Source organism: Pelodiscus sinensis, chromosome 26 (genome assembly GCF_049634645.1).
Source record: "Pelodiscus sinensis isolate JC-2024 chromosome 26, ASM4963464v1, whole genome shotgun sequence".
NCBI classification, from domain to species: domain Eukaryota; kingdom Metazoa; phylum Chordata; order Testudines; family Trionychidae; genus Pelodiscus; species Pelodiscus sinensis.
Genome location: NC_134736.1, coordinates 20,158,988 through 20,186,270, shown reverse-complemented (window position 1 = coordinate 20,186,270; position 27,283 = coordinate 20,158,988). Strand labels below are relative to the sequence as shown.

At 55.5% G+C, this 27,283-nt stretch overlaps 1 protein-coding gene across 1 annotated transcript; it reads left to right on the top strand.

The window, feature by feature from the left end:
• On the top strand, positions 1-27,283 carry LOC106731690 (uncharacterized). Its single transcript, XM_075909276.1, has 10 exons — positions 1-89; positions 917-1,054; positions 1,212-1,332; positions 1,864-2,007; positions 4,404-4,506; positions 5,811-5,885; positions 21,590-21,724; positions 23,314-23,468; positions 25,507-25,619; positions 26,130-27,283. Exons 1-10 carry the CDS (start codon positions 1-3, stop codon positions 26,251-26,253), a joined length of 1,197 nt encoding a protein of 398 aa, XP_075765391.1. The 3' UTR covers positions 26,254-27,283.

The window sequence follows — 27,283 nt, the reverse complement described above, 5'->3', positions numbered from 1 at the left end:
ATGGACACGCTCTATGAGATCTTTTTCATGTGGGGATACCGAAGAGCCATCTTGCAAATGTTTCCCCACTTGCTCCTCCTCTGCGTCAGGTAGGTGCAGCATGTGCTGGACCTGCGCCTGCCAGGGACCTGGACGGCCAGCCAGAAATCCAGCCCTGAGGGATCCAGCCGCCTCAGCCCCTTGAGGTAACGGCAGAAAGGAAGGGGAAGAACAGATTTGATCTGCTGCACCCGCAGGTCACACACGGCCCCTGCGGAGCCCAGGTGCAGTTCTGGGCAGGTCTGTCTGGGGGGAGCGGTGCTGGGCACCCGTGTGCTTGTGAGTCACGCTTGCTCCTCTGACCCTGCCTACAGGCCGGCTCCTTCCCAGCACAGGCAGGGACCACGTCGGTACCTCCCCATGCGCCACCTGCCGAAGTGTTAGGGCCTCGGCCCCACAAGGCCCCAGCCCAGGGCAGGGTCGCCAGAGCATATGCAGAGAGAGCAAGGCCAGCAGCACTGGGGCCCGGCCCGGCAGGGGGGCCGTGTCACAGGCAGGCAGGAGCAAGAGGGACCATGAAGCTGATTCCGTGTGGACTCCCCTGGGGGGAGCCGGGGAGCCCGAAGGCACCTCAGCTGCTGCAAACGGGCAGAGTTTTGCTCCCTCGCACCAACTAAGGATCTGGCCCATGTGCCCAGTGACCTGGTGCCGGCCCCAGCGAAGAGTCGGGTGTTGGACCATTGGGAGCGAGGGCACCGAGCATCTGCAGAAGCTGCAGTGTCGCCACCTGCCAAAACCTCAGTGAGCCCCGACAGGGTGCTGGGTCCATCCCGGGGAAAACCGGCTACTGCTGACCATGCCTTGTGCCCCAGGCCTTGAGTGGGTTGGGCTGCAGTAGATTTCTGACACCAGGATTTTTTTTTCTTTTTGAGTTTAGCACGTCCCTGGAGGCCGTGAAGACCCTCTTTTCCATGCCCAGATACTGGAAGGAATTTGCCAGTATCCAGTTACAGCAGGGCTGGGAAATGATCGCCTCCCGCCATCACTTCTCCCGAGGGGTGGGCTTGATCGCAAGGTAGGAGTCTCAAGTTTCCTCTTCCTGCGGCCTGTCTGGGCAATGGGAGTTGGGCGGGAGATCCTCCTCTGCCCCAGCCGGCCCTCTCAGCCCCGCAATGGGGGAGGGACTGTCTCTCCCTTTGGTAATCCCGGGGACTCTCCCTTTGCTCTTCCAGAACCATGGTCGAGCACCGGAACCCACAGGTCCCTGTGGTTCTCAGAGAGGCCATCGCCATCGTGCAGAGTCGGGAGGAGGAGGAGGCGCTGAGAGAAATCGCCCTGACTTTCTGCACCGAGGTGAGAGTCCGGAGCGGCCTGGCACATGTGGGCTTGTGCAGAGCAGCTCAGACCCCTCCTGGGCCAATAGGGGCTGGGGCCCATGGCCAGCGGTTCAGCAATCTCACAGCCAGCCAGCTCCTCTGCCCACGCAGATACTAGCGGGACTGGGCAGAGTGGAGGGGGGCAGGGTGAGATTGCTCCTGGCTGCATGCACCTCCCTGGGACCATGTGACAAGAGGAGATGTTTCTCCAGCACCCCAAGCCCGGGCCTCTCTCCTCGCCTTCCCCTGGGGTTTCTTTTTCCTCTGCCACAGCGCTCTGCCCAGGACGCTTAGCGGTCCCCAGAGAGTCCTCTGTCCCTGGAGTTCATTAGGCACTTGTGGATTAGTTGCCCTTCTAGGAATGGACCATTTCAAACACCAGCCACTGGCTCCTTCACTCCAGAGATTTTGTGCAGCAGAAAGTGGCCAGTTGGCAAAGATGATGGAGCAGGCACAGACCAAAGGCAGATTTCTGCTCCTTAGCCTGACGCTGATTTTCTCTTTCCAGTTTCTCCAGAGTCCTTCCATCCTCAGCACTGTCACCAAATCAGACCTCCAGGAACACCTGATGGAATGGACCCGAGACAACAACCCTGCGATACGGAGGCTCTGTCTGCGAGGCCTGGCCAGTGTTCTCTTCTGGCCGGGGAAGGTGAGGGGCCTGGCTTGCCCGGCTGGGGGATAACCGACACATCACTGTTGCAAGCCCTGCTTTATGTTTGCACCAAATCTTGGAGCACGTGGGCCATGTAAGATGTCGGTGCAAAGTTTCAGAGGGAGAGTCTCAGGGCTTGCTGGGGTGGCCAGTGTGGGGAACAGCAGAGCTCTGTGTGGCTGGTTTGGTGCCTCAGAGGGAGGGCCCCAGTCGTGGGCTGGAAGTCGCCCTGTCTCTGAGGAGTTTGCCTTTGACTTGCCTCTCAGCGGTGCCCCAGGGAGCCCCGATCTGACACCAGGGGACCGAGGAAGCCTGTGGTGCTCCCAGCGCCCAGTTCCTGGGGGTGCGTTACTGAGCAAACCAGGCACGAGGGGGTATCCCTGCTCCCGCGCGTTGGCAGAGCATGGTCAGTGGAGGCAGTGGGGAGGGGAAGGAGACTCAGGTCATCACTCAGGGAAGTGGGGGGTTGGGAGTCGGGCAACAAAGCCCAAACTTGGCAAGGGCAGAGGAGTCGGGGGGCGGGGTCAGAGCTCGGTGGGCGGGGCCTGGAGCGGCTCTCGGCAGGCGACAGGGCAGGCTCTGCTCAAGGGCCAGGGGTGCAAAGCACCTGGCGGAGCGGCAGGAGAAGGACTTTCTCCCCTGCTGGGGGCTGGGCCATCCCTGGGGTCTGGCCGATGGGGAGGGAGGGTCCAGCCCCTGCCCCAGGCTGCGTCCCAGGACAGTGGGGAGCTGCCTTCTGCATTCCCACAGGGGCAGTTGATACGGGCCCAGCTGCCCGGGACCATCGCCATGTTCTGCGCCACGGACGCAAGGACTGTCCTGGAGGCCATGACGGAGGCGGCAGATGCCATCTACCTGCTCGCCGGGGAGGGGCTTGGCTCCATCTCCCAGGACATGGCAGCCAGCCTGCGCCCGCTCATTGACCACGTAAGGCTGGGAACCCCGGAGAAGCACATTCCCCCTCCCTCCTCTCCCTGCCGCCCTGCTATGTCCCTGCCCAGCCCCTTTCCCCCTCAGGCCGGCCACGCAGCACCCAAGGGGGCCCCTGCCAAGTGTGGGGTGTCTCCGACGCAGCCCCCTCCCTGGCAGAGCCCTTCTGGGCCAACCTGAGCACCAAGCTCCCAGCCCTGCTGCAGCCTCCCCCCCGAACCTCCTGTGCCCAGATCCTCCCCCGCCTGCTGCTGCTCCCCAAGGGGGCAGGCGTGAGCGCCAGGCCCCAGGGCCCCGGGAGGGGAGCCCAGAGCAGCCTCTGTGGCCAGGGACACGGCCCGGCTCTCACCGGCTTCCCCGCCCCCGCGTGTCCTTGCCAGGAGAGGGGCAGTGTCCGCTCAGCCGCCATTTCCCTGCTGGGCACCATGCTGAGTGGGGTGAAGGACCCAGACAAACTGGCCATGCAGCAGGAACTCACCAGCTGCCTGCTCCCGCTGCTGCTCCACCTGGCAGACGAGGAGCAGAGCGTGATCCTGGTAAGTGCCGCGCTCGGTATTTCCAGAGAGCAAAGCGCCAGAGTCCCCTGGGCCCCACCCGTCTCCAGAGCCCCTGCCCAGCCAGGGACACTGGGGACGTGCAGGGGCCACAGGGGAGGGCCCCTGGGCTCAGACCCTTTGGGGTCCCAGAGCGGCCTGGCGCTGCCGTTGCCGTCTCTGCACAGAAGGGCTGAGCTGTGGAGATCCCGTCCGGCTCTCGCCAGCCAGTTCTCAGCCCCTCCCCTGAGCAGCCTCCCTTTGGGAACAAGGGGCAGGAACCTCCCCTGGCAGCGAGAGCAGGAGCCCAAGGAGCAGGGAGGAGGGGACGTGCCCCAGACGCTCCCTCTCTCAGCGAGGCCCCTCGCTCTCCCCTTGTGCTGCAGAGCTGCAAAGTGACCCTCTTCCGCTGCGCCGTGTTCCTTGGCTGGGCCAATCCGAAGAGTCTCTTCTGCAGCCTGGCCTGGGACGGCTCCTCGCAGCTCTTGCCGTGCGTCGGGAAGTGCCTGGTAGGTGTGTTCCTTGGGCCCGCAGAGCAGTGAGTGGGGAGCTCAGGGAGACCTTTCTAGCCCCACCCCCCGAGCACCCAGGGGGTTCTCCACCCCGCTCGTCACGCAGGGACATCAGAGGCAGCCCCTCCTAGAAGGGCTCCCGTGGGGTCCTGCCCCTTTTGCTTGTGGGGTGGGCACAGCGGCTGTGCACCCTGCTCCTGCCCTCCACTCCCCTGCTGCCCTGCAGGCCCTGTGGGGTTAGGACACTGGGACTGCTGGGCACCCTCTGCATCCGGCCCTTCCGAGAGGGGCAGCTCCATCGTCTGGGCTCCTACTGGCTCTTGCCCTGCCCTCCCTCTGAGCTTCAGCAGCCCTGGCCTGCCCGCTGTGGGCAGATCACGTCGTCTGCACTGAGCATTTCTCCCTGCTCTGTTCCTAGATGGAGAATAACGAGAGGAACATCCCCAGGCTCCTGTTCCAGGCTTTAAAGTATCTGGAAAGCTCCCAGCCGTCCATCCGACATTCTGCAGCCCTGTTCATCGGTAAGCAGAGCAAACCCACGTGAGCTTTTCCCGTGCTTCCTTCAAAGCTCTTTTTCCACTTCCCACTCCGTTCTCTGGGACCAGGGGGAATTTTCACTAGTTTCATTGAACAATCAGTTCAATAGGTTATGATGTTATCACAAACATGCGCTGCCCATCCCGACAGTCTCATCCAATCGCATTAATGGCTCTAGTCTCTCCAGCCTAACCAGCATCTCTTCCTCCTTGTCAGTTCTGGGCTTTCATTGTCTGTCATCCCGCTGAGACACATGGGCACAGACAGACATAGCCCGGATCCGATATGTTTTGTTCTCTGCTTGTGTGGTGGTGAGCCTGGGCCAGGCAGAACTCAACTTTCCCAAAGGTCCCCCCTGCTATACGTCTTTCAGTGGGCTTACAGCCAAATTAAGTGTCTCCCAAGCACAATTTAGCTTTTTGGGTCACTTGGCTTAAGAGCTGCATCACAATGCCAGTGGGAGGGGGGAAGAGGAGAGCTCCCTGCAGAAGTCGTAAGGACACTGCACATTTAGCATTCTGGGGACACGTCTGTTTGAATTAATAAAAAATGAACATGAACCGAAAGGGGTTTCAGGACAAGAATCAGCCAGCAACTCAGGAGCCTCCTGCAACTGCAAATGTGTAACATGGATATAACATGGAAGAGTTAGTTGAATAAAATATCAGCCCTATTGTGTTTTTGTGTATGATTTAGTCCTTCCCATCCCTAACATGCTGCTTCAAGGTCTGCAGCTTAACACTGGTGATCATGTGCTATTTCCTAAATTAACAGAAGTCAGGTTATCTACCAGAATGACACACAGGGTGCTCTCTTAGCTGGTGTAAAATGCTACTCCCAGCTATAAATTACGATGTGTCACTGAGGAGATTTGCACTAGTGTTTGAAGAAATTTGAAAAGTAATACCAGTGGGAAACTTGATTTAAATCACCGCACCCTGCCTGACAAGCACCAGAATCCGACAGCGGGGATCTGCGTGTGCCAGAATTCACATTTACTGCAAGCTGGAGGGAGCCACTTTGCCATTTGGTCTCTTCCAACTTCTCCTGCCCACAACTTTTTGGCCACATCTCCAGGAAACCAGCAAGATGTAATTTCAGTCTCCTTTGCAATCGGCCTTTCAGTGACTTCTGGGGTCGGATGCTTTCTCCCATGTGCTTCGTGCCACATCGAAGGGCCGGGTATTGAATTTCCCATGGCTGTCTTGTGGGAATGGCTGAATCTTTAGCAATTTTCAGGGATGATGTTGAAAAGTCCTGAGCTCCGGGGTATTCCTGGTCTGTTTAGGAGAGACCATCCACCATTTCGTCTACCTGTTGGCGGAGACAGTGAGTGCAGATGGCATCTTCCGCCTGTGTGAAGGTAAGGAAACAGCTCTGGGCGTTCGGGCATCTGTGGGCAGTATGAGGCCTGAACACAGCTGCCCCAGTGTCTGTCTCTGTCTGGGGACAGTGCTTAAGGGGGAAGAATGGTCTTGCTGGTCAATGTAAGAATGGGAGTCAGGAGATTTGAGCCACCAGGAGCAACTCTGTGCCTCACCTTCCCCACCTGTAAAATGGGGATAAGAACACAAAAGCTCTCAAGGGAGGCCGCCCAGAACTGAAGATGACTAGTCAGTAGGAGGAGGAGAAGGATTCTTACCCTCTGTCACAAAAAGTTCCACCACCTGCTCCCCTCCACTAGAGAGGCTGTAGGCCAGGGACCTTCACCCAGAGTTGGGTTCTTGGCTCCTAGGCTTCCACACCCAGAAGCCCGCAGAGCCAGCCCAGTCCTCCCCATCGTGGGCTCGTACCCCATTCCTCCCTCACCTCCTTCCACTTACCCTTCCCTAGCCCCCCTTCCTGATGTACAAAATAAAGAAAACGTGTGGTCAAAAATAGAATCTCTCTTTATTGAACAAAACTGGGGGAGACTGGGAAAAGGAGGTGGGAGAGGGAAAGAGAGAGGGTGGGAGAGAGGAGGGCAACTAAAATGATGAGGGGTTTGGAACAGGTCCCATATTAAGAGAGGCTAAAGAGACTGGGACTTCTCAGCTTAGAAAAGAGGAGACTGAGGGGGGATATGATAGAGGTCTATAAAAGCATGAGTGGTGTAGAGAGGGTGCATAAAGAAAAGTTCTGCATTAGTTCCCATAATAGAAGGACTAGAGGACACCAAAGGAAAGGAATGGGTATCAGGCTTCAAACTAGTAACAGAAAGCTGTTCTTCACAAAGCAAAGAGTCAACCTGTGGAACTCCCTGCTGCAGGAGGCTGTGATGGCTAGAACTAGAACAGAGTTTAAAGAGAAGTGAGATATAGTGATGGAGGTTGGGTCCATGGAGTGGTGGTATTAGCCAGGGGGTAGGAGTTGTGTCCCTGCCCAAAGTTTTTGGAAGGCTGGAGAGGGATGGCACGAGACAAATGGCTTGGTCATTGTCTTCGGTCCATCCCCTCCGGGGTACCTAGTGTTGGCCACTGTCGGCAGACAGGCTACTGGGCTAGATGGACCTTTGGTCTGACACAGTACGGCCATTGTAAGTTCAGGGCTCAGGGTCAGGGGTCTCAGTAGACCACCTTGATTTTCATGCACACCTGCTCCTGGGTGGCCAGGCTGGCAGCTCTCCTGCCCTAGCTGGCCACTTTCCTGTGCCTAGTGCGGAGATCGTGGACAAGGTCCACGATGTCTGCACTAGCCCAGGCAGGTGCCCGCCTCTTGCGGTCCCGGGCATGCTCCCGGGAGCCGCCAGCCTGGTCCCGGGAAGAGGGGGAAGGCTGGGGGGCATCGGGTGGGTGGCTCGATCCGTGCCAGGTGCAGGGTCTGCTGGCTGGGTGCTGGCAGGCTTGCACCTGGCACGGGCACCGTAGCCAGCCCATGCCCCTTTAAGGGGTCCGGGGCCGGGATGGGGGCAATAGAGTTTCCCTGGCGTTGGCCAGAGTGGCCACCAGGGAAACCTGGGGAGGGCTAGCCTCCCACTAGTTTGAATTAAGGGTCTACACAGCCCTTAATTCGACCTAGTAAGTTCGAACTAGGCTTAATCCTCGTGGAATGAGGATTACCTAGTTCGAACTAAGCGCTCCGCTAGTTCGAATTAAATTCGAACTAATGGAGCGCTAGTGTAGCGCCTATGAAAGTTAATTCGAACTAACGTTAGTTCAAACTAACTTTGTAGTGTAGACATACCCATAGATAGTTGGGTTTGTGATGACCGGGAGACCCGTATGGTCACTTGCCTGCCTGGTGCGAAGGTTGCAGATCTCTCGAGGCATCTACATAGACTTATGTGTAGTGCTGGGGAGGAGCCGGTGGTTGTGGTACATGTAGGTACCAATGACATAGGAAAGGGTAGGAGAGATGTTCTGGATGCCAAATTTAGGCTGCTAGAAAAGAGACTGAAATCCAGGACCTCTATGGTGGGATTCTCGGAAATGCTTCCAGTTCCACGCGCAGGGCCAGGTAGGCAGGCAGAGCTTCAGAGTCTCAATGCGTGGATGAGACGATGGTGTAGGAAAGAGGGGTTTGGATTTATTAGGAACTGGGGACACTTTTGGGAGAGGGGGAGCCTATACAGGAAGGATGGGCTCCACCTAAACCAGGGTGGAACCAGACTGCTGGCACTAAACCTTAAAAAGGCCGTAGAGCACTTTTTAAACTAAGAGATGGGGGAAAGCCGATTGGTGCGGAGATGCACGTAAATCGGAGGGAGACTTCTCTTAGAGGAGAATCCATCGATAGAGATTCTTTAAGCTATAGTCAGAAAGGAGAGGAGGGGAGACGACAAACCATGGGCCAGAGCAGACAAACAACCGCATACAAAGGAATCCAATGCATCAGGGAAGGGCAGACAAATAAGCAGTGGCAAATTTTTAAAGTGCTTCTACACAAATGCTAGGAGTCTGACTAATAAGATGGGTGAACTAGAGTACCTCGTATTAAAGGAGGAGATTGACATAATAGGCATCACTGAAACCTGGTGGAATGAGGAAAATCTGTGGGACACAATCATACCGAGATATAAAATATATCGAAAGGATAGAGCAGGCCGGGTGGGTGGCGGAGTGGCACTGTATGTGAAAGATAATGTAGAATCAAATGAAATAAAATATTAAATGAATCAACATGTTCCATAGAATCGCTATGGATAGTAATTCCATGCTCCAATAATAAGAAATTAGCAGTTGGGATATATTACCGACCACCTGACCAGGACAGCGATATTGACATTGAAATGCTGAGGGAGATTAGAGAGGCTACCAAAATAGAGAACTCTACAATAATGGGGGATTTTAATTATCCCCATGTTGACTGGATACATGTTACCTTAGGAAGAGAAGCAGAGAGAAAATTTCTCAATGGCTTAAATGACTGCTTCTTGGAGCAGCTGGTGCAGGAACCCACCAGGGGAGAGGCAATACAGGCAGTCCCCGACTTACGTGGATCCGACTTACGTCGGATCCCTAGATACGAACGGGGTGAGGCAACTCCCGCACATGCGCAGCAGCATTCCCGGGGCTCGCTCACCTGGGTCCTAGGATCCTCCTCCTCCTCGGGCCGGCTCCGACTGGGGTCCCGCAGAGCTGCCGGGCAGAGGAAAAGTGCCTCCCCACGCCCGCTGCCCCCTCCCCTGAGCAACAGGCTGCGGAACAGACAAAAGCAGCCTCTCTGCCCCTCCTCCCCTCTATACATGCCGGGCTCCCGGAGCGCAGCAGCGTCCCCGGGGCTCGCTCACCTGGGTCCTAGAATCCACCTCCTCCTCCTCTTCGGCCGGCTCCAACTGGCCTCTGCCTGCAGCAGCTGGCCACAGGGACAGGGATCCCGCAGAGCTGCGGGGAAGAGGAAAAGTGCCTCCCCACGCCCGCTGCCCCCCCCCCCCCCGGCCTCGCATCCTGCACGCCTCCCCCCTCCCCCCCTGCCAGCAACAGGCTGCCCCCTCCCCTGAGCAACAGGCTGCCGAACAGCAGACAAAAGCAGCCTCTCCGCCCCTCCTCCCCCTATACATGCTGGGCTCCCTGGGCAAACAAAGACTCCACCAAAACAAACAAAGTGCTGGCCTCATTGTGTTAGCAATAAAAGGACCCTCCTCCTAGAACCCTGGGTGGTGTGTGGAAATAAAGCTATTAGCTCAAAGCATGGTGCAGAGCTGTTTGGTATTTGATGAGTTACTCCTTTAGTCCTGAGTTTGTCACAGGGACAGAAATAGATGTGAAATCTTCTGAACAGGGGAACAGACAGCAAAACAAACATTAGAGGGGAGTTAACCTTTCCCTATGCTATCCAAAACTAAAAAAAATGTTTGGCTAGAGTTTCCCCTACAATATGTACCAGTTCCGACTTACATACAAATTCAACTTAAGAACAAACCTACAGTCCCTATCTTGTACGTAACCCGGGGACTGCCTGTACTCGATTTAGATCTGAGTAGAGTGCAGGATCAGGTCCAGGAGATAACTGTTACAGGACCGACTGGGAATAATGACCATAATTTAATAGCATTTAACATGCCTGTGGTGGGAAGAACACCCCAGCAGTCCAACACCCTGGCACTTAATTTCAAAAAGGGGAATTACACAAAAATGAGGAGGTTAGTTAAACAGAAATTAAAAGGCACAATGACTAGAGCCAAATCCCTGCAAGCTGCATGGAAACCTTTTAAAGACACTATAATAGAGGCCCACCTTAAATGTATACCCCAAATTAAAAAACATAGCAAGAGACCGGTAAGTCTAACTTCAGTACCGGGCAAATTAGTCGAAACAATAGTAAAGAATAAATTTGTGAGGCATGTAGAAGAACATAATTTGTTGGACAAAAGTCGACATGGGTTCTGTAAAGGAAAATCATGTACTACTAATCTATTAGGGTACGTTTAAACTTCATGCCTCTGTCGATGGAGGCATGTAGATTAGTTTATTCGAAAAAGGGAAATGAAGCCTCGATTAAAATAATCGCGGCTTCATTTAAATTTAAATGGCTGCCGCGCTGAGCCGACAAACAGCTGATCAGCAGTTTGTCGGCAGATCGGGGCAGTCTGGACGCGCCGTGGTCGACAAGGAAGCCTTTGTCGATCAGCGCAGGTAAACCTGGTTTCACGAGGCATACCTGCGACGATCGACAAAGGCTTCCTTGTCGACCGCGGCACATCCAGACTGCCCCGATCTGCCGACAAACAGCTGATCAGCAGAGCGGGGCAGCCATTTAAATTTAAATGAAGCCGCGATTATTTTAATCGCGGCTTCATTTCCCTATGCCGATCTGTCTAATCTACATGCCTCCGTCGACGGCCATCCCTAGAGAGGGATGGCAAGAGACAAATTGCTTGATCATTCCTTCGGTCCAGCCTCTTTGGGGCACCTGGTGCTGGCCACTATCGGCAGACAGGCCACTGGGCTAGATGGACCTTTGGTCTGACCTAGTACAGCCATTCTTATGTTCTTACGGCAAACAACCTTTTCACACTCTTTCCCCCAGGTTATCTGGGTAGACACCATCACAAGGCAAACATGGATCCCGTTCAGCAGTAAAGAGCGATGGTCATCACTGCAAACAATTCACAACTTATGTCCAGGGCCTAGCCAGGAGCCGCTAGAGCAAGAAGAACGTGCGGAGGCCATGAACACAGAGGTGAGTGAAACACCTGAGTGGAGATGCTAGCGGCAATCGATTCTTCTGACAGAGAGAAATGCCAGTTCTGGACCCAGGCGACAAGCAGAGACTGGCAGGACTGCAGCTATGGGACAACGACCAGTGGCTGCAAAACTTGTGCATGCATAAGGCGACTTTCATGGAGGTTTCCTTCCCTGAGGTGCAGCAGTGCCAGAATGAGACTGGCTTTGATAGTTGAGAAGCGAGTGGTAATAGCCATGTGGAAGTTAGCAAGGCCAGGCAGCTACCGGTCAGCTGGAAATTAATTCAGAGCGGGGGAATAAGACGATGGGAGGCTGCTGTGATCCAAGTAGCTAGTGATCCAAGTAGCAACGAAGGACAGTAACTCTGGGAAACATGTAGGCCATAGTGGATGGCTTTGCTGCAATGCAGTTCCCTAATGGTGATGGAGTGGCAGATGAAACATACATTCCTATCTTGATTCCTGGCCACTATCCCAAAGAGCTCATAACTGGGAAGTGGTAGTTCTTGCTGGTGCCATGGGCTTTGGTGGATCACAAAGGCCGTTTCACTGGCATCAATATGGGATGGTCAGGAAAGGAGCATGACATGCGCATCTATAGGAACTTTGGTTTAGTCAGAAAGGTACAAGGTGGAATTTTCTTCCCACCTGGAAATCTTGCATCGGAGGCATTGCAATGCCAATTGTGATTCTTAGAAGCCCAGCCTCCCCTTCTTGCTGTGGCCCCTGAAGCAGTACGCAGGCAGCCTGGACATCAGTAGGAAGCAGCTCAGCTATAGGCCGAGCAAATGCAGAATGGTGGTAGAAAGAGCTTTTGGACGTTTAAAGGGAAGGTTTTGCCGTCTATTGACTGGGTTAGACCTCAGTATAAGCAGCATTCCCATTGTTGTAGCAGCCTCCCGTGAGCTCCCTAAAATTTTATGTCAGGGTAGGAGCATATTAAATGTGCTGACCTGTATATTTTACACAGCCCTGTCCCCGATCTGCCATGCACCACAAGCAATAACCATACTGTTGCTGAGAAATCCGGCCCCTCCCATGCCTATACAGGCATGTCAGCCGCTCTGTTTGCTGCCTCAGGATCTGCTCCTGGGTCTTGGTTTCACATTCCATGCACGTTATCCTCTCCTCATGCTCCGCGCATCTTCTGCAGCATCGTTCTCCTCTGCCCATTTAACCGCACCCTGCCCATACGGGTGGGTTGCATTTGCTCATGGAATGTCATTCCGTTATGTTTTCGCCTTCAGATCTGTTCTAGCTGAACAGTTGGATGAGCCAGGGGAGTGGGCCTCAAGCTCACTGTTGCATCCTCTCCAAGAAAACAAGGGAAGGGCAGACGCTAGAGAAGACACATTGCAGAATGCAGAAGCTAATCTCTGAGCATAAAAGAACATTTGTCCGACACAACAGGCGTGTGTTAGTTACAAGGCAAAAGGCATCCTTTAAGCAGGCTCCATGCAGCAGATACAGCACAGAGGTCTTAAGGGAGCTGCTGGACTTGATTTGGTGGTAGGCATGGTAGGGAACAGTTTGGGGCTCGCTCTACTAACTCTGCTTTGAAAACACGGTGGTTGAAGCTCCCATAGCTAGGCAAGGGCCTATGTGTGCAAAGGGGCCCAGAGTGGCATGGAGACAGGGAGGGAGTCTCGTGGCCACCACATGTTCAGGCGCAGGAAAGAGTCTGTTCCCCAGAGCTGAGCCCTGTGAAAGCCCCAAAGCTCGGCTCTCTCACCAACAGGTGGAAGATATCACCTCCCCCACCGAGTCTGTCTAGGGAGACCGAGAATTGTCTTGCAGCTTGGGTGGGAAAACGCCCCCTACAAACATAGTCACCGCTCCAAAATAAACCCACTAACTCATTTCTGTTGTACAGGAAAAAACTCCAGGCCCATGTGGCGACTCTGAGGGAAAGGAGAGCGAAGCTGCTGGGGTTAAAGGAGACCAGTGAGCAGAGAAGCCAGCAGTACCTGGTAGGTGTCTGTTGTTTTTCCCTGGCTGGGAGACGTAGTTGAGACTTAGGATTGTTTATTGTTAGATTTCTCTGTGGCCTTGGTGAAGGTGGGTTTATGTGAGTTTCTCCGTTCTCACGGGATAGTGTGTGCGTGTTGCAAATATTCTCTCCCTTAAAAAAATGGAAGCTGCATTTTAATGAATGAATGAATTTCTATTCACTGTGACGTTCATAAACAACTTCTCCCAAAACACAAGGGTTGTTTCCCAGGAGACTAGGACACAGGCCCTTATGGGATATTGGGAGCAAAGTGTAAAAAAGTCCCCCCCTTGTGATGAAAACATACAGTCAAGTATCCGGCTGTGAAGGATTCAAGGTTTTGAACCCCAGTCAGGGGAGCTGACACTCTTGACAACCCCCTAAGCAAGGTGTTCATGTGTGTGTGTGGGGGAGGAGGGAGGCAGCCCATGTTCCTGGAAGGGGACAGTCCCATATTTAAAAGCTGTTCCCAGTGTTCTGACTTTGTCCCATATTCCCCCGGAGCGGCCAGCACTCAGCAGGGTTTTGGGGGTTGGAAACCTGCAGCTTGCGGGACACCAGCAGCACACGAGCCAATTTTCTGTGGCCCCTTCCCACCGCAGAGCAGGGAGCTTGTGCTGCAGCTTCCGGCTGGGAAGGGGAAGGGGTGGGAAAGGTGCATGCGAGTCCCTGGGGCTGCCCCTGCCCAGCCTGGGGATGCAATTCCTGGGAGCCAAGGGAAGGCCCCAGCGTGTGCCTCCTCTGTGCATGACTCCCCCCTCTCCCCAGAGGAGGGAAAGCCCTGGTACACGCCTCCTCTGGAGACCCCCCCCCCCCCCGTCCCACCACACCATGCCACTCCAGTTCTCAGCACACCACAGACCTGGGGGAGAGGAGCAGCCACTGCACTTCCAGAACCCCCAGAAGTGGCGCGTGGCTGGACTCCCATCCACCTCACGGGATGCCGCCACTATCTCCATTGTCACTGGAGGTGGGCAGTGGGACTCCTTGGGGTGGGGGAAATCAGAGGGGGGCCTCCCAAACAGCTCATGAACGACTGTTCGCACCCTCGCAATTTGACCAGTTGGTCACGATTGACAGGCAACTCCCCTTCCACTGCCCTGATGCCAGGGTGAGGGGCACAGCCTGTCTGAAAGGGAAGTGTCAGGCCCTGTCACTTGTGGTCTGGGTCCCTCGCCCACAATCCCCATGAGGCAGGGGAGGAGCCCAGGGTGCACAGTCCTGAAATGCAGAGTTTATGTCCTCGTCTCCCTGTGGCACCCACAGGTGTTTGTTAGCTGGGCCTTAGCCCCGCCCCTTCACCATGAGGCCACGCCCCCTGCTCCTTCTCATCCCCCCTGGGGCCCAGTCCGTCCAACTGCCCTGACTGTCCTGCCCTGGGCTGGGGACACAGGCTAGGGACTGCTCTTGGGTGCTCCAGCCTCTGCCCAGAGCGGGTGGATGGTCCTGGACAGCCCTTGTCCAGCCTGGCTCTGACGTCCATCCCGGGGGATGTGGGGGGTTCTTTGTGCTTTTCATTTTCACTTTTTCTTCCTGGTTTTAAATGCCTTTTGGGGCGGGGCAGGATCCCTCTTTGTTTTACTTTGGGGGAGACAGTCCAGTTTCCCGGAGTACGATTTCCCCCGTGGGTTTGTTTTTTTCTTCCCTTCCCATCCCACTTCTTTTTTCCCCATTTCTGCTTCCTGGCCAATCAGTTTCAAAAAGAAAAGAATTTGCAAGGAGAACAGGGGGAGAAATTGTGATTTAAAAGAAAACAAGCCAGATGCTGTGTCTCCGAGGCAGCACTCAAGGCAGCAGGCGTGGGACAGAGCATCTCTAGACCCAGAGACCGGGGCATGGGTCTGTTCCCAGGCACTTACCCACACGGCTCAGCACGATCACAGCCAAGGCCAGAGAGACGCACCCGGTGCCCAGTGCCACTAGGCAGTGTCGGTACCTGAGGGGAGCAGGCGGGGGAGCTGGAACAGAGGGGTTCAGAGCACAGAGTCAGCAGCTGCCGCAGCGGGATCAGAGCTATGTCACCACTAGTACTGGAGGCAGATCCACAGCTGGTACCAACCCACCCCACAGAGCTCACAAGCAGCAGGTCAGTGGCACAGAGACTGGTTTTCTGCACTTAAAGGCTCCTCGCCCAATCGCAGGCCGTGTCAATCAGCTGCAGCCCGACTGCCAACCCTGGGACCAGATCCAGCTGCTGGGAGTTACCTGAAGTGCTGCACTGATGTGAGAGAATTTATCCTGATTCACACCCCTTGGAAATCCATCCCTGTCAGAGTGCAGGGCACGAGCAAAGTCCGTTCTCATAACAGTGGTGGCCGCACACACCAGCTGGGGTCAGGGCCCTGTGGTGCCGGGTGCTGCACAGACGCAGCGAGAGACAGTCCCTGCCCCAGCTGGGACACAGAGCCCAAGGTTGGCAGGGGAGGGCCTTGCAGCCAGTACCTTGGTTCTCAGCTGCAGACGAGCTACCCCGCTGGGGGCAGGGGTCCAACCCCATGCCCCTGTCCTTGTGCTGCATCGTCCCCAAGCAGAGCGACAGTCGAGCTGTCTAGGACAGAGGGGGTGGGACAGGGCGGTGATCCTGCTACAGCGGAAGCATCTGCCCTTATACTGCAAAGCACTTGGCTGTCTCACAGAGACAATCAGATACCCAGGTAGGTGGGTGCACATGGGGATGGAGGGATAATTAGATCCTGTCACACACTGGAGCTGGCTAAAAGGAAGTGGGATTCCAACCTCCCTTCCTCCCTTTCACTTGGCTGGGACGGGGGGGGGGATGGGATGCAGGAGGGGATGCAGGGTGCTGGCTCCTGGAGGCAGTTCAGGGCTAGGGCAGGTGCTTGGGGTACAGGAGGGGGTTCAGGATACAGGAGGGCAAACTGCTGGTTCAGAGAGGGGATTCAGGGCAGGGGTTCAGGGCGCTGACAAAGTTTTGATCAGAGTAACGAACATTTCAATGTTTGCCCAATTTGGTTATGTCAAATGTATTTTGATAACGGAATTGCTATGTAGATGCTATATAGGAAGCCTAATCCGAACTACCTAGTCCGTGCTGCATGTAGCCGCGGGCACGGAGTCCGAACTAGCCGGCATTTAAAAATAGCGGCGCCTGGCAAGATGCAAATGAAGCCCGGGAAATTCAAATCCCGGGCTTCATTTGCAACTTCGTTTGCCTACATTAACCACCCTAGTTCGAACTAGGGTGGTAGTGTAGACATACCCTCTGTACCTGGGAGCAAGTCACAGAATTACACTGAGCCTTAGTTTCGCAAATGTAAAATGGAGTTCATGCCTCCTTTCTCTGTACTGTTTGTAACTTTTTTGGGGCAGGGCTTGTCTCTCTATGGCTGTGTCTACATTGGCACCCTTTTCCAGAAAAGGGATGCTAATGAGACCAGTCGGAATAGCAAATGCCCCGAGGATTTAAATTTTCTCCCCGGCATTTGCATGAACATGGCTGCCGCTTTTTTCCGGCTCGTGGCTTTGCCGGAGAAAAGCGCCAGTCTAGACAGGTATTTTTGGAAAATAAACCCTTTTCCGGAAGATCCCTTATTCCTACTTAAAATCAGTCCTCTGGCTGCATGTTATTTCAGCATTATCATATATATAGTAGCCCAATGTCTGAGAGTCTATAACGCTGTAGCGTTACAAATTCGCCTCTGGGGGGTGTTCCAGACTGGTTATAGCAGCTGTAGCGTTACAGACTCACCTCTGGGGGGTGTTCCAGACTGGTTATAGTAGCTGTAGCGTTACAGACTCGCCTCTGGGGGGTGTTCCAGACTGGTTATAGTAGCTGTAGCGTTACAGACTCACCTCTGGGGGGTGTTCCAGACTGGTTATAGTAGCTGTAGCATTACAGACTCACCTCTGGGGGGTGTTCCAGACTGGTTATAGTAGCTGTAGCATTACAGACTCACCTCTGGGGGGTGTTCCAGACTGGTTATAGTAGCTGTAGCATTACAGACTCGCCTCTGGGGGGTGTTCCAGACTGGTTATAGTAGCTGTAGCATTACAGATTAACCTCTGGGGGGTGTTCCAGACTGGTTATAGTAGCTCTAGCGTTACAAACTCGCCTCTGGGGAGTGTTCCGGACTGGTTATAGTAGCTGTAGCATTACAGACTCGCCTCTGGGGGGTGTTCCAGATTGGTTATAGTAGCTGTAGCATTAAAGACTAACCTCTGGGGGGTGTTCCAGACTGGTTATAGTAGCTGTAGCATTACAGACTCGCCTCTGGGGGGTGTTCCAGACTGGTTATAGTAGCTGTAGCATTAAAGACTAACCTCTGGGGGGTGTTCCAGACTGGTTATAGTAGCTGTAGCATTACAGACTCGCCTCTGGGGGGTGTTCCAGACTGGTTATAGTAGCTGTAGCGTTACAGACTCGCCTCTGGGGGGTGTTCCAGACTGGTTATAGTAGCTGTAGCGTTACAGACTCGCCTCTGGGGGGTGTTCCAGACTGGTTATAGTAGCTGTAGCATTACAGACTCGCCTCTGGGGGGTGTTCCAGACTGGTTATAGTAGCTGTAGCGTTACAAACTCACCTCTGGGGGGTGTTCCAGACTGGTTATAGTAGCTGTAGCGTTACAGACTCACCTCTGGGGGGTGTTCCAGACTGGTTATATTAGCTGTAGCGTTACAGACTCGCCTCTGGGGGGTGTTCCAGACTGGTTATAGTAGCTGTAGCGTTACAGACTCACCTCTGGGGGGTGTTCCAGACTGGTTATAGTAGCTGTAGCGTTACAGACTCACCTCTGGGGGGTGTTCCAGACTGGTTATAGTAGCTGTAGCGTTACAGACTCACCTCTGGGGGAGTGTTCCAGACTGGTTATAGTAGCTGTAGCGTTACAGACTCACCTCTGGGGGGTGTTCCAGACTGGTTATAGTAGCTGTAGAGTTACAGACTCACCTCTGGGGGGTGTTCCAGACTGGTTATAGTAGCTGTAGCGTTACAGACTCACCTCTGGGGGAGTGTTCCAGACTGGTTATAGTAGCTGTAGCGTTACAGACTCACCTCTGGGGGGTGTTCCAGACTGGTTATAGTAGCTGTAGAGTTACAGACTAACCTCTGGGGGGTGTTACAGACTGGTTATAGTAGCTGTAGCGTTACAGACTCGCCTCTGGGGGGTGTTCCAGACTGGTTATAGTAGCTGTAGCATTACAGACTCACCTCTGGGTGGTGTTCCAGACTGGTTATAGTAGCTGTAGCGTTACAGACTCGCCTCTGGGGGGTGTTCCAGACTGGTTATAGTAGCTGTAGCGTTACAGACTCGCCTCTGGGGGGTGTTCCAGACTGGTTATAGTAGCTGTAGCATTACAGACTCGCCTCTGGGTGGTGTTCCAGACTGGTTATAGTAGCTGTAGCGTTACAGACTCACCTCTGGGGGGTGTTCCAGACTGGTTATAGTAGCTGTAGCGTTACAGACTCGCCTCTGGGTGGTGTTCCAGACTGGTTATAGTAGCTGTAGCATTACAGACTAGCCTCTGGGGGGTGTTCCAGACTGGTTATAGTAGCTGTAGCGTTACAGACTCACCTCTGGGGGGTGTTCCAGACTGGTTATAGTAGCTGTAGCGTTACAGACTCGCCTCTGGGGGGTGTTCCAGACTGGTTATAGTAGCTGTAGCGTTACAGACTCGCCTCTGGGGGGTGTTCCAGACTGGTTATAGTAGCTGTAGCGTTACAGACTCACCTCTGGGGGGTGTTCCAGACTGGTTATAGTAGCTGTAGCGTTACAGGCTCGCCTCTGGGTGGTGTTCCAGACTGGGTATAGTAGCTGTAGCGTTACAGACTCGCCTCTGGGGGGTGTTCCAGACTGGTTATAGTAGCTGTAGCATTACAGACTCGCCTCTGGGGGGTGTTCCAGACTGGTTATAGTAGCTGTAGCGTTACAGACTCGCCTCTGGGGGGTGTTCCAGACTGGTTATAGTAGCTGTAGCATTACAGACTCGCCTCTGGGGGGTGTTCTTGCCTCCCACCATGGTGCTCGGCTGAGTTCTGTGCCACTCAGCTGGGCTGCGGTGGGAGAGCAAGCAGTGGAAGCGCGGCGGCCCAGATGAGCGGTACAGAAGGCAGCCGAGCGCCACAGCGGGAGGGGAAGGAGGGCGGGGCGGGGCGGTGATGTACACGGCCCCACCTCCTGGCTGTGTATGTCACTGGGGTAGGGTGTAAAAAAACCCAGACACCCTTGATCGGGGGTGGAAGGGGGGAGGGACTGGCTGGGAGAGGAGCGGGCTGGCTGGGGGGGGAAGCAGATATTGGGGGGAGGGACAGAGGCAGCAGTAGCTGGCCAGGGGAGAATGGAGCTTGGGTGGCTGGTGGGAAGCAAAGCTGGTGGGGGCTGGGGGGTGGGAGTCAGGGGCAGTGAGGCTGGCCATGGGAAATCAGGAGGAGGAACTGGCTGGTGGGAGAGGGAATTGGTTTGCGGGGAGCCGGACTCACCCAGGCGCATGCAGATCCCAGGGTGCTGTCCGCCACACTCATGCATCCCCTACAGAGACAGAGGAGAGCGGAGAGAGAGTGAGAGGCAGGAGGGGGAGAAGAGAAAGAGAGAGACAGAGAGAGGCAGAAGGCGGAGGAGAGCTGGGTGTGGGGGAGGCAGTAGGATGAGGAGAGAGAGAGAGAGAGAGACAGAGCGAGAGACCGGAGGCTCAGAAGAGAAGACCGACATGAAGGAGAGACCTGAAAATCCCGTCTTATGCCGGGCTAATTGGCTAGTCATATATATAGTAGCCCCATGTCTGTGACTGTGTAACGCTGAAATGCTGACTGTTGCCTCTGGGTGGCGAGTTGCCTCCCTGGCTGTTCCCCAGGAGTGCTGCATGGGGAGTGCTGCATGGGGAGCGCTGGGCCCAAACAGCCACTTGCACTTATTCCCCCACGGCGGCCCGGCTGAGCAGCACAGAAGTCAGCCAAGCGCCAAGACAGGAGAGGAAGGGGGGAGGTGGCGTACATGGCCAGGGGGCGGGGCCTGGCTGTGTGCATCACTGCCCCGCCCCCCTTCGTGCCCCCCTTCACCTCCTGCCATGGGGCTCAGCTGACTTCTGCACTGCTCAGCCGGGCCGCTGAGTGGGAGCAAGTGGCGCAAGCGACCGTTTGGGCTCCGCACACCCCATGCAGCTCAGGGAGCGCGGTGCCCAAACGGCCATTTGGGCTCCATGGTCCCCCACGTGAGAGGGAGGAGAAGAGAGAGACAGAGAGAGAGGCAGAAGGCGGAGGAGAGCTGAGAGTGGGAGGAGGCAGCAGGAGGAGGAGAGAGAGAGAGGGATGAAGAGGAGAGACCCGAAAATCCCATCTTATGACACGCTATTGGCTAGTATTGAAATAAGGGTCTGAAGTGTAGAAATGACGCTGCTGTGTAAACATGCCCCTAGTGCAGAGTTTCTCAAACTGTGGGTCCCAACCCCCTCCCCCACCCCGGGGGGCTTGCGAGCAACTTAGAGGGTGGTTTCAGCAACTGAAAGGGGGGTTGAGAGCAACTTACAGGGACGTCGTAGTATCACAAGTTTGAGAACCCCTGCCCTAGTGGGTTGTTTTAAGCCTATTGAAATAAATGGGAATTGGCCCTTAAGTCCTAGGTTCCCAAATATATTGCGGTGCCCAGCACCCAAGGGAGTTAGGCACCTGGATACTGTTGAGGAGCTGGGCCGAGGTGCTTTTGAAAACCTCCCTCAGGCATTGCTGCAGTTTTAGGTGCCTAAAATCCTTGAATTATCCCATGATCTTCCCCTCCCCTGCATCACAGGGAATGTGGGCAAGAGGCAGAGAGGGGAAGTGACAGATGCCAGATAAAGTCCTAAGCAGGCAGGCTGTGCCCCTCACAGGTGGGAGCACTCGAAGGGGAGGGGCACCCATCCCAGCCTGGGAGGAAGTCTGTGAGCAAAGCAATGACTGTAGCAGCAGAGAGACCCAGGCACTCTGACCACCAGCCTGACACCCTCAGGGCTGCAGCCCAGCCCCTCAGCTTCCTGTGCGATCTCACACCCCCACCCATGTCTCCTGGCCTTTCCTCTGAGACCCGACACAGGTGAGGAGAGCTGCACTGTATTGAACCTGCAGCCCCAGAGGGCCAGATCACATGGTCTGTCCCCAGCCTGGGATCCAGACTGGTCCTCCCTCTGTGCCTCAGTTTCTCCAGTGGTACAGTGGTGATAACAGCTCTGTGCTGTGTCTCACCTGGGGTGGGGAGGCTAAATCCGGTCAGACTCTGAGGTGCTCTGACACTGTGGAGGAGAGCGGTGAGTAACTGAGAGAGCTGCAAACACAGGCTGGGTTTGCAGAAAGGCCCAAGGGATTTAGGTATCTCTCAAGCTGATTTTTCAGTCCCAGCCACTTTTTCAGACCCAGTAGCCCAGGGGAGTCAGAAGTGATGAGGCTGAACAGACTTAGTTCTGTCTCCACAGGGCTCTGTCAGTTCTCCTGTCTAACACCCTCCTGTAACACTGACCAGTCACCATTCTCCCCAACGCTGCTTTGCAGTTTCCCACCTGGCGTCAGAGAAGGGACAGACCCCGGCAGCCCCTGGGAGTGGGGACCCCAGCACAGCAGCCTGCAGCGCCTGCCTGGAGCGTGTCCGATCCCAGCTGTGCCCCCCGGCCCAGCCCGGCCCAGCAGGTAACCCCAGCTCATGTGTGTCTGAGCCGCCCACCCCCAGGCACTGCCAGTGGGAACCCAGCTGCGGGGCCAGGCCATGGGGCTCCTGCAGGGCAGGGACACGCCGCCCCCTGCTGGCTGCACTGATCTAGTCCCCATCCCCACTCAGAGCCAGGCTGGGAATGTACCTGCCTCAGCAGGGCCTGGCTGTGGGGCAGTGACACCTAGTGTCCGTTTTCTGGTATTACATGGGAAGATTTAAATAGCTGTAATACAAAGTGATCCAGGGTTTTTTTCGGTGGGAGGTGGGGTCAAAACTCGTTATTAGAGACACTGTCTCATGGTTCCACACACACACACACACACACACAGACACACACACACACAGACACACACACAGACACACACACACACCCCATTCCCTGGCATCTGGGCCCATGTCCCCCCCATTTCACATCTCCCCTTGGTTCCAGCCTTCCCTGCTAGTCTGAGTTTATCCCACAGTTACTCCAAGACCTTCTAGGCCACTCTGGCTGTGAAAAGGGGTCTTAATGTGGGTACTTACCTGGTCCCAGATAGACCAGTCCTGCTGGCGTGGAGCTGCTGGAAGGGTCCCTCGCCAATGTTCCCTCTAATGTTTTCCAGCCGTGTGCAGAATGCCCTGTGCACTGAGGCATGTGTGGATGTGCACCACCAATAGACACACATGCTGCTGTCTGTGCGCGCTCTGCTAATCGGCTGGGCAGCATTTGAATGTCTCCTGGGTGCTCACCCAAAGGCTCAGCTTACAGGAACCCTGCGCAACAGCCTCTTCCCAACTCCCACAGTAGGGGCAGAGCAGGGTGTGTGGCTAGAGCACAGTGCACCATGGGAATTCTCTGCTCTCCAGGGCCCAGATGGGAGCAATGGGTTAGGCAGAGCAGCCCCAAGGCTCCTTTGACCATCCCCCTGGAGCCAGGCAGGGCCCAGCCCCCGATTGCAGGGAGCACAAAGGGGATTCAAGGGGAAAGTACAAACTGGAGATGGAAGAGTGCAGTCGATCAACCGACAGGCAAAAGCTTATAGGTGAATGCTCTACACGACACGCATTTCCCCCTTCCCTCTGCCAGTGCATCGTTTAGCAGGATGCCCAGCAGCCCGGCTCAGTTCTGGCTCATGCAGGGTCCAGGACCTACCCCCGTTGTGGCTCTGCTTTTAAAGAGTATTAGGAGCTGGGTGTGCAGGCAGCTTGCACCAGGTCCAGGAGCTCAGATTCCTGCCATGCCCCCAACCCCTGGACAGGGACTGCTGCTGTCCCAAGAGGAGAGTTGGTTTTTAAACGGGTTCCCCTTGCAGACCTGCTCCCGCCTAGCACCTCTGCTGCTGCCTCTGATACAGAGGCAGCAGGGTGGGTGGGCAAGGGGCTCCTCGGGAGTGGAGCTGGAGCGCACTGGCGGCTGACTATAGAATAATCGAGTAAGGGATACGAATTCATGCAGTTACTCGACTGTTCAGTTAACCACTATGGAACATCTCTAATTCAAACCCATTTATCCCCATCCCTGCCCGTCACAGGAAGGGGGTAGCTGGGAATGAGCCTCAGAGCACTAATGGTGCCTGTGTCTTTGCAGGGGGCGCCGGGTGCAAACTCTGCCCCTCGGACTGGCGGCTGCGCGGGGACAAGTGCTACTGGGTCTCCACAGAAAATAAAACCTGGAACAAGAGCCGCAGCGACTGCGCCGCGAGGGGCTCCCAGCTGCTGGTGATCCGGGACCGGGAGGAGCTGGTAAAGGGGCCGGTAACCCCCTGCTGGGGCTGCCTCTGCCGGGTTGGGCCTGGGTACAGAGCCTGGTTAGACACACTTGAGGACTGGGAGTTTCACAGCTGCCAGCGGTTCGGTTTGGACGTCCCTGTTCCCATTACTGGTTACTAAGGGGGGTCCAAACTCCTGAGGCAGCTTTGACAGGCCCAGCAGAAATCACTAGCCTCAGCGACAGGGTAGGTGACAGAGGCAGCTCTAAGCCATTGTTAGCCTCCCCTGTGTGCGTGTGCTGAACCCCGCTCAGCTGGGAGTGCGAGTGGGGCTCTGTCTAGACTGCAGGCTTCTTTCAGAAGAAACTTTTCCGGAAGAGATCCTCCGGATAACGTCTTCCGAAAGAGAGCGTCTGCACAGCACAGAGAGCTGTGTGGTCAGTGTAAAGATACTGTCCGCACTGAACAGACGCTCTCTCCCGTGTAAGCTGGGATTGCTATGGATGGAGTGGTCACCAGGACACCTGGGCTTCTTCCTCTTTCCTCTTGTGAAAGAACTCCCTCTTCCCCGCCCACACACGCCTTTATGCAACAGAGCTCTTTCGGAAAAGGGCTTCTTCCTCGTAGAAAGAGGATTTCCAATGTCAGAAAAACCTCTTTGTTTCGATGATTTAAAAAAAAAACACACAGCTGCAATGTAGATGTAAATGAAGATTTTTTCAGAAAAATGGCCATTAAAAAAAACACCCTCTGCAGTGTAGACACCCTGAGAGAGACAGAGCCATCCCTTCCAGTGCCTCCCGACCTGCGCCTCCCCTCATTTGGGGCAGAGGCTGTGCTCAACAGCTGTGGGGGCCAGAGTGTGGGGGGGGGCAGTCCCAGGGCTGAAGGGGAGGCAGATAGCAGGGGCCCCAGTCTGCTCTGCTCGCCAGGCTCCTAGAAGCATAGAATCATAGAATCATAGAATCATAGGACTGGAAGGGACCTCGAGAGGTCATCGAGTCCAGCCCCCCGCCCTCAAGGCAGGATCAAGCTCCGTCTACACCATCCCTGACAGATGACTTGGGGAAAGGGCGGAGTCACCCCCTCACACACACACACCCTGGTCGCTGGTACCAAGAAGCAGTTGGGAACTGGTGGAGCCATGTGGTCTGGGGAGGGGTCGCTTTGCTGCTGGTTACTAAGGGGGCAGGCTTGACTCCTGCTGCTGTTCTGGTGCTACTAAGCCCCCAGGCCATTTCAATTGGGGGAAAGTGGTGGAATGGGGGCAGGAAGGGTGGAGAAATGGGGCCAAGATGCTGGGGAGCTCAGCATCCCCCAGTAACGGCCCTGCTGGGTGCAGCTTGTAAGAGGTCAGCTGGAGCTGGGGCTACCATTTACGTGCCATGTGGCTGCCTAGAGCACCATGAAATCAGGGGCAATTTGGTGCCACAGGTTTCGTGGTGCCCCACATGGCTGTGTAGCTTGCGTATTGGTAGGGGTGGCCCAGGAGAGAGGGAGGGGGAAAGAGAGATGCAGGTCAGGGCTACACGTCCTGTAGGCCACATGTGGCCCGCAGCCTGTTTGTTTGTGGCCCGCAGTGTAGTTTGTGTTTACGCAGAGCTCAACGTGTGGCCCACAGGAGGAAGCCAGAACAAAGAAGTAATCGATGTCATGCTGTTCTGCAGCTGCGCATTTTCGGAGTTAAATTCCTGGACTGTCATTGCTCAGTGAAGGTGCTGCCATAGGGGTGGAAATCGGGGAATTGTTGCATTTTGTTCATATCAGCAGAACTGACTTAACTGGGGCCTGCGTGTTGTGTAGTCTTTGTGTTCATGCCTGTCGGTGTGAAAAAAGGGATTTGCATGTCTATGAACCACGCTTAAGTTGTGGCCCTCAGCATGTGCTCGGAGCATCACTGTGGCCCCCAGGGCTTCCAAAGTTGAGTAGCCCTGATGTAGGGGGACGGATGGAGGGAGGGTCTACATGGGGATTGCCAGGCTCACAGCCCCATAATTCTGGTGCTGGACTTGATGACGACTTGGACATGAGAGAACATTCTGGTCACCAGGTGCCTGTCACACTCCCTGCAGGAGGCCCTCCAGGACCTGACGCAAGGCCCCTCTCAGCTCTGGGTGGGACTGTCCCACCCCTCCCCGGAGAAGGCCTGGACCTGGCTGGATGGATCCCGGCTGGATCAGACCCGGTGAGAGATTCCTTGAGTCACTTTCCCTGTGTGGGCAGAAGGGGACAGGGACGGGGAGGGCAGAGGAGGAGCAGGGATGTTCAGGGTGAGGTGACGCTGAGGTTGTCCATTGACAGTCTGTGGAGGGAGCAGAGCAAAGGGGTGAGGCCGGAGCCTTGGGGATCCCCAGAGAGGGGGGCAGGAGAGGGGCAGACATGGACCAGCCAGAGGCAGGAGGGGACCAGGAGGGGCAGCGTCGGCACAGCCCGGCAAGGAGGAGCCGTGGGGCAGGAGAGAGATGGGCAGGGCCTAGCGCAGCAGGGAGGAGGGAGCTGGAGCTGGGCTTGGGCCAGGGAGAGGCCGTTAGAGTCCCTGGGCTGGCCCTGGCAGTGGTGGGGAGGGGCAGCCCCAGGGCAGAGCTGGACGGGAGAACAGGGCAGCTGCGGATCCTGTTAGCACAGGGAAGAGCCGCTGCCGAGTGAGTGTGATGGGCCCACAGGTGCTGACAGGGGCCTTTCCTGTGTGTCGCAGGCTCCCGGTGTCAGGCCCAGCTGAGGGGAACAGCTGTGGGATGATGAAGGGGAATCAGATTCATTCACAAGGCTGCAGCTCTGCACATCAGTGGATTTGCCAGCGAGACGCCGTCCCCCTCTGAGCAGGGTACGGAGGAGACCTCAGAGCACGGCTCCATTATCCCCGTGTCACACCTGGGGAAACCGAGTCACAGACACTCACCTGCCCAAGATCACACCGAGAATTGGTGACAAAATGGAAAATGGAACCCAGGAGTCCTGGCTCCCAGCCCTCCCTCAGTCTGTAGAAGCGAGTCCAAGCTCTGGTTTTGTTGTTCCAACAGGGCTAGGCTGAGGGGTGTCACGCTGTGCTGAGCCTTGGGGACGGTTATCTCTAGTCCTCTCCCCTAGTACTGGGGAGAGAAGAGTCTGCCCCAGATCCCCAGCTCACGTAAATCAGCCCAGATCCAGAGTGTCCCAGCTGGGCATCTGGCCAGTGACTCCAGGGGAGCTTCGGCTCCATTGGCACCAGCTGGGGATCTGGGTTTTCCCCTCTATTTCACCCCTTTTCATTTCCTGGCACCTCTGTCAGGTCCCACTCTCAGCTCTGTTCCCCGGCCCCTCCATTGCTGCCATCAAGCCTGTGACCTGACACCCCTCTGCCCATCCTGCCCTAACCGATCGTTAACTCCTGTCACTAGGCTGCTGGATAGGATGCTAAACACCTGCTGGGTGACTAAGACACTTTCCCTCTCAGTGCCTCAATTTCCCCATCTGTGAAATGGGGATAATCAAACTGACCTGGCTGCAGCATTTCAAGATCTCCTGCAGCAGCCCCTCAGTCAGCAAGAAGCCATGAGGGGCAGGGTGTTTTCACGGGCAGGCCAGCTTTGGGACTCTGCAGTCCAAGGGCCCAGCCCCACCCTTTCAACACACCCAGCTCAGAGCTGGAGGGAACATTTTTAGGTTTAAACTTTGTGAAACTTCAGAGCCAGAAGGGAAAGTAACAACCCAACCTATCCCCCACCCCACTCCAGCAGCCACAGGGTGCATCTACATGGCAGGGTTTTTATGCAAAAACAACACTTACGTCCACACTGCAATTGCGTTCTTGTGACAGGTAGAACAGAGGGTTTTTTCTGACAGTAGTAAACCTCATTCCAGAAGGAAGAC

Bases quoted from the DNA above. Each gene is read 5' to 3' on its own strand.
- LOC106731690 (XM_075909276.1), top strand. From the start codon at position 1: ATGGACACGCTCTATGAGATCTTTTTCATGTGGGGATACCGAAGAGCC. The intron at 4,507-5,810 runs GTAAGCAGAGCA...TGGTCTGTTTAG, and splicing joins TTCTGCAGCCCTGTTCATCG to GAGAGACCATCCACCATTTC. The intron at 25,620-26,129 runs GTGAGAGATTCC...TGTGTGTCGCAG, and splicing joins TCCCGGCTGGATCAGACCCG to GCTCCCGGTGTCAGGCCCAG.